The sequence below is a fragment of the Hippocampus comes genome, unplaced genomic scaffold, assembly GCF_001891065.2.
Source record: "Hippocampus comes isolate QL1 unplaced genomic scaffold, H_comes_QL1_v1.1 scaffold112, whole genome shotgun sequence".
Taxonomy (NCBI): Eukaryota; Metazoa; Chordata; class Actinopteri; order Syngnathiformes; family Syngnathidae; genus Hippocampus; species Hippocampus comes.
The window spans coordinates 364,867-383,561 of record NW_017805841.1 but is presented as its reverse complement, the minus strand read 5'-3'; the positions used below and the strand labels follow the sequence as shown (position 1 = coordinate 383,561).

The following is an 18,695-nucleotide window of genomic DNA, read 5'->3' as shown; positions in this document are numbered from 1 at the left end:
GTTTGAATTTGTAACAAGTCGAAATATCCACTCAGAATAGAAAAATCAACAACAAAACCAACAAAGAATGAATCATTTGAATAATAGTATGTACGTTTATTATAAAGGTAAAAATGTCTTTATCTTGTTTTCTCTCAATATGCATATCTTAGATGTCGATATAGCCCAGCGTTAGATATTAAAAATGAATGGGCCTAATAACAAGAAAAACAATTATTTACCCCACCATTGCTCATACTATATAGTAATACACATTTGCATCATATATTTGTTTTCAAAAAAATGTATGTATTTATGACCCTCAGTGGATTTTGCAGAAATGCTCCGGAACTCATGCACAGGTGGTGCGGAACAGGTCCGTCCACTATAAGCAAAGGATGACTTCATGCAGTGAGGACATGAGGGACACGCCTTTGTCGCACTGAAAAGCGGTTGCGTTTAATTCTTGGTATGAAGCCGCACGGTAATGCCGTTAATGTTTAGAAGGAACATTTAAAGGGCATCGCCATTTGCTGCAACTGTGGTGCGGGTCCCATTTTGGAACACAAAAGAAAACCAATTATGATTCCTGAGACAGTTGTGTTTCAATGGGAACGGATGGAAAATGTGTGAATTCGGCCCCATTATTGATATGGGTGTATCAAATTAAGAACTACAGATGTTGGTAAAAAGTATTAATAGCCTGCCTGACGTGAATAAATACTGCAGAGGATTAAACCTTAATTAATATTCTCACGCTGTTGAACTTCTTTTACCGTTTTGCGGTTCCCCCATGAAATTTCAAAGACAAAAATGGGCAAAAGTGATGGAAAGACGACAACCACAATAATGATCACAATGAAATCAGCATCTCTCAGACAGTACGAGTGCTATTAGCACATGATATCATTATTACAAGATGCAGATCTTGTATTGGCGCTCTTGAGACTTTGCAGGTAATACTGTGGGTTGTGTGTGTGTGTGTGTTTACATTGAAAAAAAAATGTACTTTGTATTTTATTTCATCACGTGGTTGCACCAAAATACAATCATCTGAATCCAGATATTTTAAAGTAAACTATGCATCTACTTAAAAAATGTGACTGGGTCCGTTCTCACGCTGTTGAACCCTCTAATTGTCGTGTGTCGGGACTATTTTGCTGAATCGTCACTCCATCTGTGATCTTTTCAGTCACTTTTAGCTCAATGCCACCACCGTTTGGTTTTATGTGGAACTGTCCCGACTCAATTGTTATTTATACAATTAGGAAAACACATAAATATTTGCAGTAACCGCCAGTAATACCACCCCAAAACACAAGTCGACTTTTTTTAAATTATTTTTTTATTTGCTCTTTTTTTTAAACCCACCTGTCACGTACCCAAGCGTCATTTGACGCAGCCTGAAATGGTCGCCAAACTGGTCTTTCAAACCCGGAAGTCACCTGCTCCAATTCGGTAAAGTGCGCCTTAAGCCAAATGAAATGAGAAATACGCCCTTTCATAAATACTAGTTTTCGAAGGAAGAAAACAAGTGACAGCATGAAATATCTTGTCGTAGTGTGACTGTTCTTTTCGAAATGCTGAATTGCTATCGAAGGCTAAAAAGATGGATCTGAGCAGAGCAGACGAAGACTCGTACACAGTATGTATTTCTATTCACGTCGTTTCAAATATATACACTGTGTATCTAAACTGAGAATAAATTAATAACTTTGCAACACAGATAGTTAACGTGCAAACATTTTCTGTGCGGTCTTTTTTTGACGTCGTCAGGACCATTGAGAATCTTAAACTATTGTAATTTACTGTGTATATATTTGTCTTTCTAGAATAACCTCATCGGGACTTTGCTTGGCATTTTTGGAAACGTGCTTGTCAGCATCTCTTTAAATATTCAGGTACAGTGGGTTTTTCTGCTATATTATCTCTTATCTAGATGGCAACCTGTCTCTCCAGCTGTCTATCTGTACAGCTGTTATAGCAAATATTGAATATCTGTATCTTCTCATGAATTTTTTAGCGAATAACGGAGTATAGGTTTTAAAAAAAAAACAAAAGTATGCAAATACGTGAACTGTCAGTCTGTCCTTCTGTCTTTCTATTTTTCTTCTTGATTTTCTTACCACATCTGAATGTTTTATTCTGCGTTTTTTTTTCCTGACAGAAATATGGCCATGTGACCGTCGTGGGAGCCAAGGACCCACGCATCTTCTACCACACAAAAACCTGGTGGTTTGGCTTTTTTCTGGCCATTCTCGGCGAAGCAGCTAACTTCGTGTCATACGCCTTCGCACCTCTCAGCCTCATAGTACCCCTCAATGCCGTCTCCATCCTGAGTGAGTTTTCCTTCTTTGTCAGCGGGATCAAAATATCATTTTAAAATAATGGGGAACCTGCAGAAAGTTTGATGTTCATGTATTGTCCTATGCTTTTTGTCTTTCAGCAAGCTACATTCTGGGTTTTATTTTCATGCATGAGAAATCAAAGCCAAAAGACTTTGCAAGTAAGTGGAACAAGTCGGCGTTTTGTTTGCACCAGATCACAATTTTGCACCAAAAGCAAACAGCTGCTGTATATATTTTTTTTTGTCAATATATTTGATACCCCTGGAAAGCCCGGTAAAATATGCCAAATCCAAACTGCCGCTGCCCAACAGGAAATTCTGCTTTTGTCGCATTTTTTTCCCTTGTTTAATTTCATTTACATTTTTTTTTAATGATTCGGTGTTATCGGTCACAAAGAAGAAACAAGACTTGTCAATTTTACAATTGCCTATTTTATTTACATTTTATCTGGAAAGAGCCTCAGTAGTTTGAGACTGTTTGTGATAAAGGGCCATATAAATAATTTTGACTTTACTTGACAGCTGCTGCTTAGAGGTACCAAATAAATAAATACATATTGTATCATATTTTAATGAAACGGTGCAATGTGTCTTGCTTCCAGAGCGCCACGGGCTGTCCTTCCTTGGTTCCGTCCTAGTTGTCGGAGGTGCATACCTCTTTGTGGCTTTTGGGCCAAACACGCATGAAAAGCTGACAGCGGAAGTCGTAGTGAAACACCTCGTCGGATGGCCCGTTCTTTTATATCTGGTAAGTTCAATCCCAGTGCAACGAAGTTTCACATGAGTGTTCATATGTGGGTCACTCATGACGACAATCATTTCCAACATATCTGTGGGTGTGGGTGGATGGAGGCAGGAAAGTAGGAAGAGAGGGAGAGAGAATTCATGGCATGTATTTATTTATTTCTGGGCAGGTCTTGGAGATCATCATGTTCTGCCTGCTTTTATATTTCTACAAACAGAAAAATGCAAACTACCTCGTCATCATCCTGCTGCTGGTTGCTTTGCTGGGTAAACCAAAACGAGTTTAACTCCTATCATTGGAGAACAGCGTAGTTCCTCACGTTAATACTTGAAATGTGTGTTTGTGTGTGCCGTGCTCAGGTTCAGTCACAGTCATCTCAGTGAAGGCCGTGTCCCACATGTTGATATTGAGCCTCGAGGGCTCCATGCAGCTTGACTATCCAATCTTCACTGTCATGTTTGTGTGCATGGTGTCGACAATCGTCTTTCAAGCCAGGTGAGTGGCAACTGTTTGGCGCTTATGGAAATGAAATCGAGCTTTATGATTTGAATTCTATTAAACAATATTCCTGATTACGGATTAAATAGAGAATGGATGGATAGTAATTTAAGTTCTGTATGTGATGTGTGGGTATTTTTTGGAGGGCAGTTTTCTCTCCCAAGCCTCCAAGCTGTACGATTCGTGCCAGATCGCCAGCATGAACTACATCCTGTCCACCATCTTGGCAGTCTTGGCAGGTGAGTCATGGGATGTTGGTATTGCTTAGATATTATTTTGTTGACTCTTCGGCAGGGGCGTGAGAAAGCAGGTTTGGCAAAAAGCTCTGTGTTTGTTCACCCAGAGGCCTAAGTGGATTTGCTCTTGCCCTTGAGTCAAAGTGCTTGGAAATGCTTTCAGAATGACAATGTCAAAAGTCCAAATTGAGTAGAAATCCCCTGTTGGCTCGAAAGAACAAGTGATGATGTCAGGACTGTTTTTTTTTAGGAGCTGTGTTTTACTTGGAATTCAATCATGAAGACATCCTTCACATCTGCATGTTCTTATTGGGGTGAGTCAATCATGGAAAACAACCCACCGCATATACAGTACATCAGTGTTCCATTTCATCTTTTGATGCGCAAAACATATTTTAGTACCTTTGCAATCTCAAGGGAGATCACGTTGTATGACTTTGTTTGGATTGAATTTCTATTTTTCCAATTTCTTTATATGTCCACTGGGTAAAGTAACAGCACTCACTTTCAGCTTGAGAAAATCCTCCAGAAATCCAGTGGCATATCGACAACCATGCTATTATTGATCACATTTTTTTTTTTTTTCCTGAGCCAAGGCACATATTTCACATTCGAAAATTCTTACAGCACACCATCAATCAAAATTGTTGAAAATGTTGCATTAAATGCATACTAATATACTAATGATCTCATGTCATGTATGATCTCATTTACTCTGAATTTTGCGCACTCAGTGTGAAATCGGGGCCTGTTTGGTTGAAGACAAAGCTCTTATTCTGTTGTATGAATGGCAGCAGGTCGATAAAGGTGGTTCATGGTACCTTCTGCTATCTTGTGGAAGAGCATTTAATTGCTCTGCCGGTGACTAAACATCAGTAGACTCGATGGATGGCTGAACAAAGATACACTTATTTGTATTCAACACATAATCTTAAAGTTAAATCGAATCATTTCCTGCAGCCCACCATTCGCAATCCGGTGGACTGTTTTGACCTGGTTTCTCTTTGCCTGATATAGAACTGCGGCATGCTATCTGGGTGTCTTCCTCATCACCAAAATCAGGAAGAAGAACAAGAACTTTGAGCCCTACGTCACCATGAATATGAGTAACGGTGTGTAAAAATTGCATGTACATGAACCAAACATAACAATGCCATTGGAATGGCTGATTCTGAATCGGGTGTGCCATCCACGATCAGGTGTACCAACCATTCACAGCAAGGGTCCGGAGGTTGCGGCTGACTTCACAGGTACTTTCTCTTATGGCGCTCTGGTCAACAATGACGGAACCACTTCTTCTAATCAGGCCGTCAACACGGAGCAACCCACCACCAGCTTCAGACCCACGCGGGCATCGAATGGACCTCCTGACAGGAAGCAAGATTAGTTACAAGCGTTGACGTCTGTTGGTTGGTGGAAACTCCAAAGTCAAATAGAATCCATTCAGTGATGGGAGAAAAGTTCCCATTAAGGTGAAGTGGATTGCTTCATTCAAAACTAAAAACGTTATTGGACCAAGATAGCTTTTCACATTTAAAATCCCTACATGAGGTACCTGTACATCTTCTAAATTTGTGATACCACAGTTAATAGTTTCGTGAACAACCCCGCACATGTTTTGAGCGATTATCGTCAAACATGTATGATGTATTTAGAAACAAATCTCTGAATTGGCTTCACATTAACCACGGTGTGAGCAAACCTTTTGAGGTTTAAAAAAAAAAAAAAAAAGGATCGGGAAAATTTTGACTTTGGAGCTTCCCTGTATGTGTGTCTGCCTATACAACTGCAAGGATGCCCTGAAAGGAAGCTTGACATACCTAAGGTACAATCATGCTCAGGACCAGCAAAACAACTTTTAAAGGTGCTGGATTTTTAAACAGTACATGTGTAAATGTGACGTATGCCTTGAAGCTGACCGCCTGTAGTATTGGAAATACACGAGGAGAGTTCATACTGTTTGGAGGCTATTTCTGTGTCCTCGGTGATCTCCGCAGACTGCCGGAGCCTCGCCAATGATCGCTTTAAATTCAGGAGTTCTGTAAATGATCTGCCTTTTAAGATGTCTCCCTTCACTCCAATTTTACCTCCTCTTTTGGGGGTTGTATTATTACTTTTTTTCCGTTAACGGGTCCAATGCAAATGCTTTAATTTATTGTATTTATTGATTTATTGTGCCTTAAAAGGGAGTAGCGCTACACTGGATAAAAACAAACAACCATCCATGTCTATATTGTACTGAGGCAAATTTCTCATTTTGCCTCAAAGATCAGAAAAAATTTGATTTATGCAGTTCAATTGACCCGATAACTCAGGTTTGTACTTAAGTTGAAATCCAAAAATAAATACAAGATGCTCATGTTTTTTGTTCATGTTGTTCTTCGACTTCTTCCTTTCATAACTTTGCTGCTGTGAATTAGGAATTTCTCCATTGCGAGACTAATAAAGGTTTTCTTATCTTTTCTTCTCTTACGTTTTGACTTTTGGTACTTACAATGTGTGCTGTTTTGTGTGCTGATTTTCCCCTCTCTCCAAAAAAATGGAAATATTAAGGACGGATTGTTTTTATTGTTTGTACAGCTAGTTGGGTCTCTGGGGAGCGTGTGTATGTGTGTAACATCTTTAATCATAAAAAAAGCGTTCCATTTTGACACGTGGCAATAAGCACTTAGGGCTTGATACGTAATAAAATAAAAAAAGGATTATTGCCTGTGTGATGCGACGGGAAATTGTTCATTACAGCATTTAAACTACAACTTCTGATTTTCCTCTTCACTGCTTTTTTTCCTTATCCCAATTTAATATAAATCAAACACTGTTAATAATTTATCAGATTTCATGTTTTACATTGAAAGACGAACACATTAGGGCGAATGGTGCATTCATATTTAAATTAATATTCCAGAAAATATTTTATTCTCAACATAAAAAATTATTCACATAAGCGATAGGAGCCACCGGTTGCTCGTTAACTTCATAAGGGCGGGGGCATCATTTCCATGTCTGCGTTTTGATTGGCTACCCTCAATCTTCGCCGCCGTCTCATTGGTCCAGCTCTATCTCTTGCGCCGGTCGTTAGGTTGCGCCGCACTAATCCCCATCACAACAACCAACGCATTTGACAGTAAATTTGATATTTTTTTGAGAAAGATAAGTGGCGTCACGTTACGTTGGTCTACTCAAATTCTGCGGTTCGGTCCCTCTTGAAATGATTTATCTTCACGAACGGTAGTTGGGTGAGTTATGCTACAACCAGCATTCGCCATAGTCACGAAGCAAGACGATATTGCGTGCTTTTGCCGTTTGTGTGCGTTGATTGCTTCTGGACCGAATTTAGTCACGTTTGTCGGTATTTGAATGAGGTCCTTACGTAATATTAGGACTTTTCTGTGTCCTTGGATGAAAATAACCCCTACGCGTACTGCGTTTTATACAAAATACACATTCTAATGATTGAATGTTTGAATATATTATCTCTCTAACCGTATTTCAACCAAACGTGTGAGGCTGTTATGCCTCGAAAGTGGGTGCTGTTTTTTTATATGCCACTAGATGTCGCTGTTTGCCCAGCGCTTGTTTGGGTAGTAGCAGCAACCTGCTGCTTCTTTTCATTCCGATTCCACTCCTCTCTCTCTCTCTCTCTCTCTCTCTCTCTCTCTCTCTCTCTCTCTCTCTCTCTCTCTCTCTCTCTCTCTCTCTCTCTCTCTTGACTTAGTGAGTAAAACATATTATAGGTAACACAATGGTGTAACAAGTTTTAAAATTATATATCCTGGTCTTATTTTTCTATGTCATTAAAGCCCTGGTCTTTTCTATCTAATGTATACTGCAGTGTTTTTCAATCTTTTTCGAGCCAAGGCACATTTCTTTCATTGAAAAAAAATCCCGCGGCACACCACTACCTGAAAATGTGAAAACAGCTTTTTTTAACAATTAAGTGTGACTTTGTTATTAGAAGCGTTTTTTTTTTTACATTGAAAAATAACGTTATATTATAACACTTTCAATAGGAATCAAATCAACATCAATCAAATATTTAAATCATCTTTCATGTTCATTCCCACTCAGTGTGATAAATGGATGAAAACAAATCTGATATCCTGGCATCAATCGATGAAAGACACACGAAGCTCTTCCTCCACAGCTCTCATTCTTTCGATGTTTTGAGTTTTTACAGCAGCCAGGCTATTTCCTGAGCCGCTTCGGGTCCGAACGTCTCATTTACAATGGCTTTGCAGGCGGGAAGTATTAATTGCTCTGCCACTGGAACTTTTGGGATTCAGCCACACATTCAGCGACATGGTAACTTGCTTTCAAGGCTCTCTCGTTTACCTTTGCGGTTTTTCTGATGCATGTTGCTTGTTTCTCCGTGTGTTCACTCAGGCGAACAAAATACTCCACATTGTTGTTTCGGAATGAAGGGTGTTTTGTTTGGAGATGGAGTTTAAGCTTACTTGGGACCATAGCGCTGTTGGAGAGTTTTTCACCACATACCAAGCACAACGGAGTCGGTGTCGTTGCATCTTTGGTAAAAGTAAATCTGAATGAAAGAGAGCTTTTGTTGTTTTGGCTCGTACCAGAAACTTTGCTTGTCTTGAAGCACAAGGCAATTAGCTAGTTAACTTCGCTTGTCTCGAAGCACAAGGCAATTAGCTAGTTGCTGCTGCTACCTACCGGTATGAAAGAGTGCTACACAATTACTCTGCCAGGCGATCTGCTACCTACCGGTATGAAAGAGTGCTACACAATTCCTCTGCCAGGCGATAGACCGCACAGGCATACATACTGGATAATTTCCCATGGCACACCTGACAATAGTGTGCTGCGGCACAGGGTTTGAAAAACACTGGTATACTGTTTGTTCCCTGCCTCTCCTTCAAAGTCAGCTGGGACAAGCTCAAGTATGCCCTTTTTATTTTTAACTTCAACGCATTTTGAATTTGTATTTGTTTGTATTTTTAAATCTCCCTGTGTGTGATGGCTGAATTGAAGCGTCTTCTTCCTCACGAAAGGAGAATTCTTTAAAACCCTCCACTCTCCTCCACAGTGCCAAATCTTCCTGCTTGTGACCCACCCACAAACAAGGCTCATCATGCTGCGAGAGAGCTCCAAGGCGTGGAGCAACGGCTCTGAGGCCTACAGCAGTGACCCGGAGGAGGATGAGGAGGAGGAGGAGGAGGAAGAGGACATGGTGTTTGGGGAGAACGACCAGGACGGCGTTGGCGAGGAGATGATGGACCTGAGCGACCTGCCCACCGCGCTCTTCGCGTGCGGCGTCCACGAGATGGTGTTTGAAGATGACATGGACAGGGTGAGTCAACTGATTTCTACAAGAGTACTTGTGAAGTTCTGGATAAATGTATTCAGGGTTTTTGTGTGTGTGTGTGTGTGTGTGTGTGTGTGTGTGTGTGTGTGTGTGTGTGTGTGTTGAGTACTTCAGCTATTTAACCACATGATTTTTTTCTGTAACATGTTTTTTCAATTGTGTAAATTCTTGATTCATGTGTTGGTACTTTATGGTCCTTCCCATTTTAAGTTCTTTGATGCTATCTTGTGGTTAGTCACTTGTATGTTACAGTGAAACTCCTCTACAACGAAATCATGTTTGCAGCAAGAAATTTTTCACAACAGGGGGTTTTTCACTGTAGCAAATTTGATCTCAGATGTAAGCACACACACACCCACACACACAAACGTATGTGTACACGCACACACAAACGTTTGTGTACTCTATTTTTATTCCAATAGTACATAAGTATGAGCACACACTTATTTGACACTTCATATTGTCAGTGTAGAAAGAAAAAAAGGGAAAGAAATTGCGAAATTTACGATCAGCATTCACTTTCACTTACATCAATTTCTTGGAAAATGTCTTTTATTTTGCTTGCTCCGTCTTTCATTTTGATCACTTTTACCCTCTCTTCCAGCATCAGAGCTCTTCTTGTCTTAGCTGCTTGACATCAAAAGGTCCGTTTTGTAGCCATTTTAGCAATGCAACGTCCATCCTCGTCTGAATCTAACAATAACAAATACTTCCTGGCATGCAATGAACTTTTAAGCCAGCCACGGGGCGCTTCGTAGTCCTCGATGGCCATAGTTAGCTCTCGAAGGCTAAAAACCTTACGCTAACTGGAGCGCTTCTCTCTCATTAGCGCTCCAGTTAGCGTAAGGTTTTTAGCCTTCGAGAGCTAACTATGGCCATCGAGGACTACGAAGCGTCCCGTGGCTGTTTTTAGCATGATAAAAAGTAAAGTAAATGTCCGTCGAGCCATAAGCAATTTACTCTGAGCAGCTAATCGGATGCTACGGATCTAGCTTCAGTATCTACACACATAGACAGTGAGGTCTATGTGGCCTCTTGGCCAATCGGAGGCCAGGATGATGCTCGGTAAGCCAATAGCAGAGCAGCTATGAGTATGTTGAGCCCAGGAAACTCGCAGCTGTGACCGAAATAAACATCGTTCACTATGTAAACCAGTGTGGTGGTTGCTGTTGCCTTTTTTCGAACGAAGCAGTAGAGGTCGCTGTTGGATAAGACTTCGTTGTAGTGAATGTCTTCGCGAGGCTGGAGCAGACAAAATGATTTCGTATAACGCAACAGGGGGTTTTTCGTCGTATGGGGGGCAGGAGAATGGGAATTGTGTTAATGCATGAAGATTTTTTCACAAAAGGGGGTATTTTCGCCCATGCAGGTTTCGTTCTAGAGGAGTTTCACTGTATTTGTGGATTTTTGCTATTCGGCTTGGTCCGTATTCGCTGTACTATAGATCAGACCAAAATGTGATACAGCGTAAGATCTTTAGTTCAGTGTCCCTGAAATCGCAGCAATCGTTTTTCAGCAGGTTTCCTGGAAAAATAATAGCAAGGTTTGTAAGACTTTAGTGTTGCTAAAGTGTTAACTCCACACTGACATCCATCCTTACAACCGTTTTCAAATCCGCTTATCCTCACAAGGGTTGCGGGCATGCTGGAGCCTATTCCAGATGTCTTCGGGCAGTCGGCGGGGGACGTCCTTGCCCGGATAGATAGATGGCGCCGTTTCAAAAAAACTAAAGCACCAAGAACCATGGATTAGTTGATCTGGCGACTCCTCGATTCTCACGGTCCTACGTGTAAGTGATAGCTTACCGGTTAAACTGTGCTTCGTAAGCGTGCCCCTACGTAGGCGCCATGTTCGGGATGTCATTTTGCACATTGCACGTACTGGCACCAACTACGGAAGTGCCTTTTGCATCGTCTTTCATGCCCACCTTTCCCACTTTAGCGTCTGCATGCTGTCCTCAGTTACGTCCGCCTTTCCTCTCTCTGAGCAACGTGTCGGCACAACATCGGTCTGTCGTGCAGACCCCTCATCGAAGTCGCACAACAGATTTTGGAACTTGGTGCATGCACAAGGTGACGACCCGTATTAGTAGGTGCCCTGTCCATTTTTAGACAGATTTAAGACTTTTTTTATGTGTGTCTTATGGTTGTGGAAATATATATTTTTTTAAAAACACCAGTATATTTGAATCACTGCACCATGCTTGCTTTGAGGTGAAAAAAAAAAAAAAAAAAAAAACAGACTTTTAATTTTCTGCCCCTTTAATCCAATTATGCTGTCCTGTCAAGTCCTCCCGGCCAGCGTGCTTTACATCTCTCGACTTAAGTAACCACTCAGTTCAATGCTTCTCCGTATAAGTCCTTCTCTCTGATCGCACTTTAGCAACTCTCCTCCGCGCGCTTTCTTTGATCCCATCTTTACATATTTATGGGGAAAAGAAAAATCCCTTTAAACCAATCACTCTCGTTTTGTGAGTCTGCCGTTTTGCCTCCCCTTTTTCCCTGCCTCATTACAATTCCAACTGCCTCTTTTTAAGTGGAAATGCCACCCTCGCACCCTTCAGTCGGAGCGTGTCAATAGATTTCTCTCCTATGTGCGGTTCAATTAAGCGAGGCGTGCTATAAATAGACATTTTGACATTTGTTTCAACTTTTCAGAATGAGGACACGATGGTTTGGAAAGGGAAGGGAAATCATGGCACAAACTGGTTATTCTTAAGAGGCAATTTTTTTTGGTTTGTTTTTTGGGGGGTTTTTTTTTTGGGCTTGCAGAGCCAATTGATTCTACAAGCACATAACACACAAAGACAGCATGTGGCGGTCCTTTTACAGCCGCATATGGACCCCTGAGAGCATGTGATGCCAGCCACCATGACATTTTCCAAAACAAACCATTTAAAGGGGGCATTGTGCAAAATTCACTTTTTAATTGGTTCTCCGTCATTGCGAAAATGTGCATTTTCGATTCATTGAAGACTAAATTGTTGGTTCCCCAACTTTTGACACCAAAAATTTACTAATCTTCCAAAGAACCACCATCATAATTAGGGCTAGGAATTAAAAACAATTTCTTTTCACAAAGCCAACTATGATGTTCCTGGGAATCGCTTGTTCGCTTCCTCGACAATTCCTCTGAGTGAAGACGTCACATGCAAGAATTGTATTTTGGTTCTGAACATTCCCAACATGGCACTACCGTACAGCGTAACCCTCCATTATCTAAAGATCGTCATTTTGATGTGCGGGATATAGGTTAGCGCTGCGTAGCATCCAAGATGGTAATACGACAACAGTCACCTTTTTATGACATCGTCCTTGTGCCTTACTCTCCACGCATGATGAATCAACCCACGCTTCATCCAACTTTTACATTATTGAGACAGTTTGGGATTTTTTTTTTTCATAAATTTCGCAAACTGACCACTTGTAGCGCAATGACAGACATCAAGTAAAAAGTTGCCCCAACTAACAAACAAGCCTAACATTGAGGGACAAGTTAACAAACATTTTTTGTTTGTCTCTTGGCTCTTGGCTCTCTCCCAGCATCGACAACTCCTTCCCGTGTGCTTATATCGGAGGACAGACTGTTTTTGTCAGCACATGCTGTGTTTTTCACGAGACAAGAGAAGGACAGAGGCAAACAGTCATACTGGTAAGATGGTTTTGGCTGGCCGTAAAAGCATGTCCCTTTCTTCTGTGTAACCGGAGAGGACCTCTTTGCTTTCACTTTTATCTGCATCATTTTCCTTCCCTGAACTGTATGTACAATATGATATAAAAATGACACTGGAGTAGGACATAGATACTAACTGGTTAAAGTAACACCATAGGGGATGGAAAACAACCCCCCTCCAAAAAAAGATGAGCTTCAGAACAGCACCAAATGTAAATTTCCAATGTATGAACATTTTCTATTTGTTGTCATAATTTTTTTTTTTTTTTTTTAATTTAGTGGTACAGAGAACGGATAGATGGATAGAAGGCCTCGTTCTCCGCACCACTATTTGAGAACATGTACGGCACATTGTATGATGGACGTGTGTTTGCGCAAAGTAGAGGGACAAATTGATGTTAGAGGGAAAGGTCAGCTCGGCCATTACATTGTCACTTTGTCCCTGACGGTGGTCAGTCAGCGGACATGAGGGCTAATCAGTGCAAGGCAAAGCTGCTGCTGCTGCTGATATCAATTGAAGAGCTCTTCAATCTCCCTTGTGCAATCAAGCACAATTACTTTGAGTCCATACTGGCGAGATAACCATAAAGCTCAAGATGTTCTTATGCGAAAGGAAATGTGCAACACACCAGAGAAGCCGAGCACCTCATAAATACAGTACAGTGTTTTCTCGTCATATTGCGGTTCATTGTTTATGCCCACGTAATAGCTCTTTTCATAATGTTGGTAAACAGTAGGCGCCAAGGTTGTTCCGCTTGGCAGAACTGTGACTGACTGCATTGGCATCACAATTCTCACATCTGTTGAACTTGTGAGTTATTGGCGAGTTTCGTGAATGTCTTTGGAGCTGCTGTTTGGATGGGAACTACCTCCTACCCTCATACATCTTTTGATTAAGGACATTCCAAAGGTTCTCGATAGGGTTCCGGTCAGGGGAGGATGGAAGTCACACCATTGTTTTATTTATTTATTTAATATTTACAATAATTCCTGCCGTATGGCATAATTAAGGTGACAAGAGGCTCTTTTGTGTGTTATCTGGGCATGTATCGGTGTCGTGGGCAATATATTTGCATCTGTCAGACTGCAGTCTATATTTATCTGTTGGCCCTGGGGACAGGAGGTGGTGGTGTTGCAGTGTTGGTTCTATGAGGGTGCGCGGGGTGGGTTGGATAGCAATGTACGTGAGGGAGCGTGGTGCGCTCCAGGCTGAAGGTCAGACGTGATGCGCTGCGGAGTGAGTGAGTACCGCTGGCCCCTACTCCTGCCGCGGCCTCATATCAATCTGCACTAGAGGGATGTGGGGTGGGGGCGCTTTATTTTGCTTCTTGACCGACCTCTGTAGGGAAATGACAATGTGAAGAAAAATGTCATCTTTTCGCACACGGGCATGAACGATTGGGGTGGCAGCCGGTCTCCAGTTGCCCACTTCACAGCGGTGATGTGTGATTGAACGGGTTTACTTTCATAATCCGCCCATGGCCATTTCAAGCGCAGTGGGCCTCTTGTGCAGTGATTTTTAAGGGCATGGAAAGAGTTGGTTCAATTGACGAATCATGCCCACCAAGTTGCAAAAACGACCGACGACCACGCGTTTCCAAAAATACCAAAACTTGGTCTAGCCCACCCCTGCGCAGATTTACGCTCTCCCTGTCCTCGACTCGCACTGGGCACAAAAATAGAACCCATAATATTCATGCATCCAACCTTCAGATTAAGAGTGTCAAGGAAAAGATGTCTGCGCTCGGGGAGCGATTATGATCAGTCTTGTGCACGCTCGCCTCAGTAAAAGTGACGCTCGGCTCCCCCCCATCCCACCCGGCTTCTCACTGGTAAGACGGCGGGTGATTATAAAACCGTACTACTCAGAAAATGTCACGTAAGCCTCTGTGTGCAGTTCTATTTAAATCAAGATTGTTCCGCAGCTCAGTCAGCTCTAAAAAAAGCCACGGTCTGTGGGCGTGTTCAAGAATAGAACATTGCAATAAAGCAAGTTAGGAGTTGCATAAGGCATGCAGATGATTTGCATGCCAGAGGTTTTGTGGAGATCCATTAAGTTTATCAGTTTGTGAAGTGTGTTTCGGCCATTGGATTGTGTTTCCAATATGGACTATAAAGGCGGGTCTTGGATGAGCTCCATCTTTTGTTTAGTGGCAAGAATATTAGAAAAAAGATGCATTTGGATTTTTACATGTCAGTTATGACACAATGTTACTTAAAAGTGTGATATGTGAAACCTCTTCCATGTACGAACCCTGGATCACTGTACTGTGGGGCGAATGTGCTAACCACCCATACACCGTACTGCAACGGATGTGTGATTACAAATTAATGTGTTTACTCCACAAAATAAAAAAAGTTGAGCATAAGTGTTTAGTCTGTAAAATAAGGTAAAACTAAAAATGAAGTAAAAAAATACATACAAATAACGTTTTGCTAGTTAAAATATGACTGCCGTAGAGGTGCATGAGTTCGAACCAGCTTAACATGTACACAAATCGTCCCAAAAACGCGCAGGTTAAAGACTACAGTGGTTCCTCTACTTACGAACGTCTCTTCATATGAAATTTTCAAGTTATGAAATGCCTCAACAGGAAAATATTGCCTCATGTTACGAAAGAAATTTCAATATACAAAAAGTAAAAACACAGGATGGGCTGCTACTCGCAGCTCCGAGTTTCCTGAACGCAACATACTTCTAGCTGCTCTGCCATTGGCTATTACCCAGCATCATCCTGGCACCTCATTGGCTAAGAGGGACTTCTACCGAATATGTCTTCCAGAAAAAGTGTTCACCAGTCCGGTAATCGCTCACTCTGCTGATGTTTGCCTTGGACATTTTTGAAGGATTGTTAAAAGCCGACAAAAGCAAACGTCCTTGAATCAGTTCTTTCCAAAACATCAGGCAAAAACCACTTCTGAGAGAGAAAAAGAGCGCAAAAAAAAACTTGTAACGGATTAGGCCGTTTACATGGAAAACGCGTCTCTACTTACAACATTTTCTAGTTAAGAAATTTCTTCCAGAACACGTTAATTTCGTAAATAGAGGTACCACTGTACCATTAATCCTCAGAAAGTTGCGCATATTTAATATAAGGCTCCCGTAACTCTCCAAAAGGTTGCTTGGGTTAAAATCAGACTGCCGTAAATACCCCAAATTTGAGCTTGTTCATGTAAGACCAAAGCAAAGCTTTTAAAAAGCCGTTCAAGTGAAATTACAACCACACAAAATATTCCTGGATGTGCCGTTAGTTTCATTTGTTGTATGGTAACCCATTTCTGCTGCGTGTTGTTCTTGTCGATTATTCTCTCGTCGTTTTTTTTTTTTTCCTCCAGTCGGTGTGGTGCTCCAAAATAATTTGCTTTCCTGTGGCCTCTGTTTATTCCAACAGTTGTGCTCCTTACCCACAAGTGTAATTTCCCCTCACTCTCTCGGTGTTCATTCATGCTTAACGCCCCCGTTAATGGCGACTCGAGTTCACCAAGTTGAGGAGTGTGCAATTTCCAAAAACTGGAGCACTCAAGCTGGAATCCTTTTTCTTGCATCTTTGTATGCCTCCTTTCCAAAATGACATCCATCTCTCAGAAATTGACCGCTGAAGCGTCTTAGACAGCCTCGGGTCATTTTCTGACCTGATTTTTTTTTTTTTTTTTCCTCCCGCTTTCTTGTTATTATGTCTGGTTTTCTTAGCCATGGTGCATGAATGCGGTTCGGCGAGTTCGCCTGAACGCTTCCAACATTTGACCGAAGTATTTAAAACTTTTTTTTTTTTTTTTTTTTTTTTTAAGCAAAGCAATCATCGGACGCGACGGCATGTGATAGCGGCCCCCTTCCTTATCTTCTGTCTCTGTCTCGTTCACACAAAGATGCCAGCTCATCCTGACGGCCCTTAAGCTGTTGTTGTACTGGGTCAAAACGCTCAACAGCTGCTTGTGGCCTACCAGATGTCAGATGTGGGCCAAAAACCAGACGACACTCATGTTTGAAATATCAAGTTGTTGGCTTTTTTTTTTCTCCTTTTTTTCTTTTTTTCAAAACTATTCAATACGTATTGTCTATTAAGTGTCATGTGTCATCATTATTCTCTGTATTCTGGACACATCTTGATTATCAGACATAGTAAGGATTTTATCGGCTAATTTGTTTAAAAAGTGTTCAGTCGGAACTGCAACTGTGTGCGGCAGTCAGCAAAAGTGTGTCGAGTGATTTTCACCTGTTAAGAAAATTGCCTTTGAAAAATAGTCTCAGAGCTCTTGCCACCCTTTATCGGGTACTAGCTTAGCGGCTAGATGCTCATCACTACATCGGGGTCACCAGTGTGGTGCCCGTGGGCGCCAGTTAGCCCCCAAGCACCATATGAGTAGCCCTGCGGGCCTGTTCTAAAAATAGCTCACAAGTGATGAGATATGGTGCTTTTCTAGGAATTTTCTAGGCGATTGTTTGAAAATGTAAACACTGACAGAGATTTATAGAAACACTTTTGCATATTGATATTTATCAGTTGTTTGTTCTTCACATGAAAGGGTATCATTATTTATTCATAGCATCATATAATAGTAACAGTCATAGAGATCGTTTGAGCCGATTTGTTATTTCTGTGTGTAACTGGTAGCCCTTCGCATGACCAGAGAAGTAGCTCTCGGTTTCAAAAAGGTTGGTGACACCTGTTAAAATAAGTCGAAGTTAAATTTCAAATGTACCTAAAAATAATGTGGAGCTTGTAGACCAGAGTCTGCCCTTTGAGGACCTGTATTTTCAGTCATGTTTTGCACCTTCCAGGACCTATGTGTTGATAGTCTTTTCTATGTCACTCCACTACTCACACCTTTCATCCCTTCCCTGTCTTTCTCCCCCATGTGGATGTTTCACTCCGTCCCGTTATTCGCCTTCCAGCTTCCTGCGCCTGAATGTGGCTGCTTGCTTTTATAAATAGCTTGGCCTAGATTAGAGCAGCTGCATTGGCGCTGACACCAGGAGCTCGTTTGGCAGCCTACTTGGCATTGAGGGGGTTGTGTTTAGGTGCGCGCACGCGTGCGTCTGTGTACGTACATATGCAAGGCTGGCTTGTGAGTGACATGACATTGACGCCCGCGCTGCACTAATGTGATGTGCATTTGCGATGTCAGACATCTATTTTGAGGAGGGCTGAGTGTTCAGAATCCACACGTGGGGACAACACACAGAGTTTGTGTCTTTTGTTCGCTAGACCCAAAGACAATTGACCTTGCTCTCACATAGCATATGTATGCTTGTGGTGATCCACGACCCAGATTATTATTTTTTTTCATCTGTAGAGCTCCACTACGGCATACAAATTATTTCTCATCAGTGAGCCTTGTAGACTGCTTTGTTCACCTGCTGTAGTGTGCACAGGCACAAAAGCAATATCTTGCAGTGTACAAGATATCCATTTTTTTTGCATCAAGGTCTTTTTCAATAAATGGCAAGATACTGAGCAGCATTTTCACAGTCTTTCCCTATTGTACCTGGCATACAGCGCATTGGTGGGATTTTTTTTTCTCCATTTTTCCAGGCTCACCTGGAAAAATGCAATATCTTAATTTTCTCCACTTGCTGACTGTCAGATCGTGAGAATTGTGAATGAGCAGAGCTGGACTGTAGGGAGGAGGGGGTTTGTAGGCCTGGGGTTTTGCAAAAATGAGGCCACACAGAAGGGAAAAGTGCTTCATCATCCATAGCTATCCATCCCACTTCTGGGCAGTGACAAACACAACAGGTTGCAGCATTTTGATAATCCATGACGTTTAAGTGTATAGTACGGTATGTCCTCTGTTTTCATTTGGCAAGTGTCGTCTCACAAAAAAAATCCACAGGTTTACAGTGAACCCCCACTTAAACTATATGTACCGGTGATTGAGTTTGGTGGGTAG

The 18,695-nt window shown here is 41.6% G+C and overlaps 2 protein-coding genes across 2 annotated transcripts in view; both read left to right on the top strand.

The window, feature by feature from the left end:
- Positions 1 to 1,366: 1,366 nt before the first annotated feature.
- Positions 1,367 to 6,170, top strand: nipal3 (NIPA like domain containing 3). The gene is made up of 11 exons (XM_019888353.1): positions 1,367 to 1,624; positions 1,812 to 1,880; positions 2,147 to 2,318; positions 2,426 to 2,485; positions 2,929 to 3,074; positions 3,241 to 3,337; positions 3,431 to 3,566; positions 3,720 to 3,808; positions 4,056 to 4,119; positions 4,823 to 4,917; positions 5,005 to 6,170. The coding sequence occupies exons 1-11, from the start codon at positions 1,589 to 1,591 to the stop codon at positions 5,190 to 5,192; spliced, it is 1,152 nt and encodes a 383-aa protein (XP_019743912.1). The 5' UTR covers positions 1,367 to 1,588; the 3' UTR covers positions 5,193 to 6,170.
- Positions 6,171 to 6,860: 690 nt separating this feature from the next.
- Positions 6,861 to 18,695, top strand: part of rcan3 (regulator of calcineurin 3) — a 37,375-nt gene continuing 25,540 nt past the window's right edge. Inside the window, exons 1-2 of the mRNA XM_019888354.1 lie at positions 6,861 to 7,041; positions 8,853 to 9,116. Coding sequence (XP_019743913.1) covers positions 8,898 to 9,116 — 219 coding nt within the window. The 5' untranslated portion in view covers positions 6,861 to 7,041; positions 8,853 to 8,897. The remainder of the gene's footprint in view (positions 7,042 to 8,852; positions 9,117 to 18,695) is intronic.

Excerpts from the sequence above, each read along its gene's own strand:
- nipal3 (XM_019888353.1), top strand. The coding sequence starts at position 1,589 with ATGGATCTGAGCAGAGCAGACGAAGACTCGTACACA. Across the intron at positions 1,625-1,811 it reads CAGACGAAGACTCGTACACA|AATAACCTCATCGGGACTTT; the intron begins GTATGTATTTCT and ends TTGTCTTTCTAG. Across the intron at positions 3,809-4,055 it reads CATCTTGGCAGTCTTGGCAG|GAGCTGTGTTTTACTTGGAA; the intron begins GTGAGTCATGGG and ends GTTTTTTTTTAG.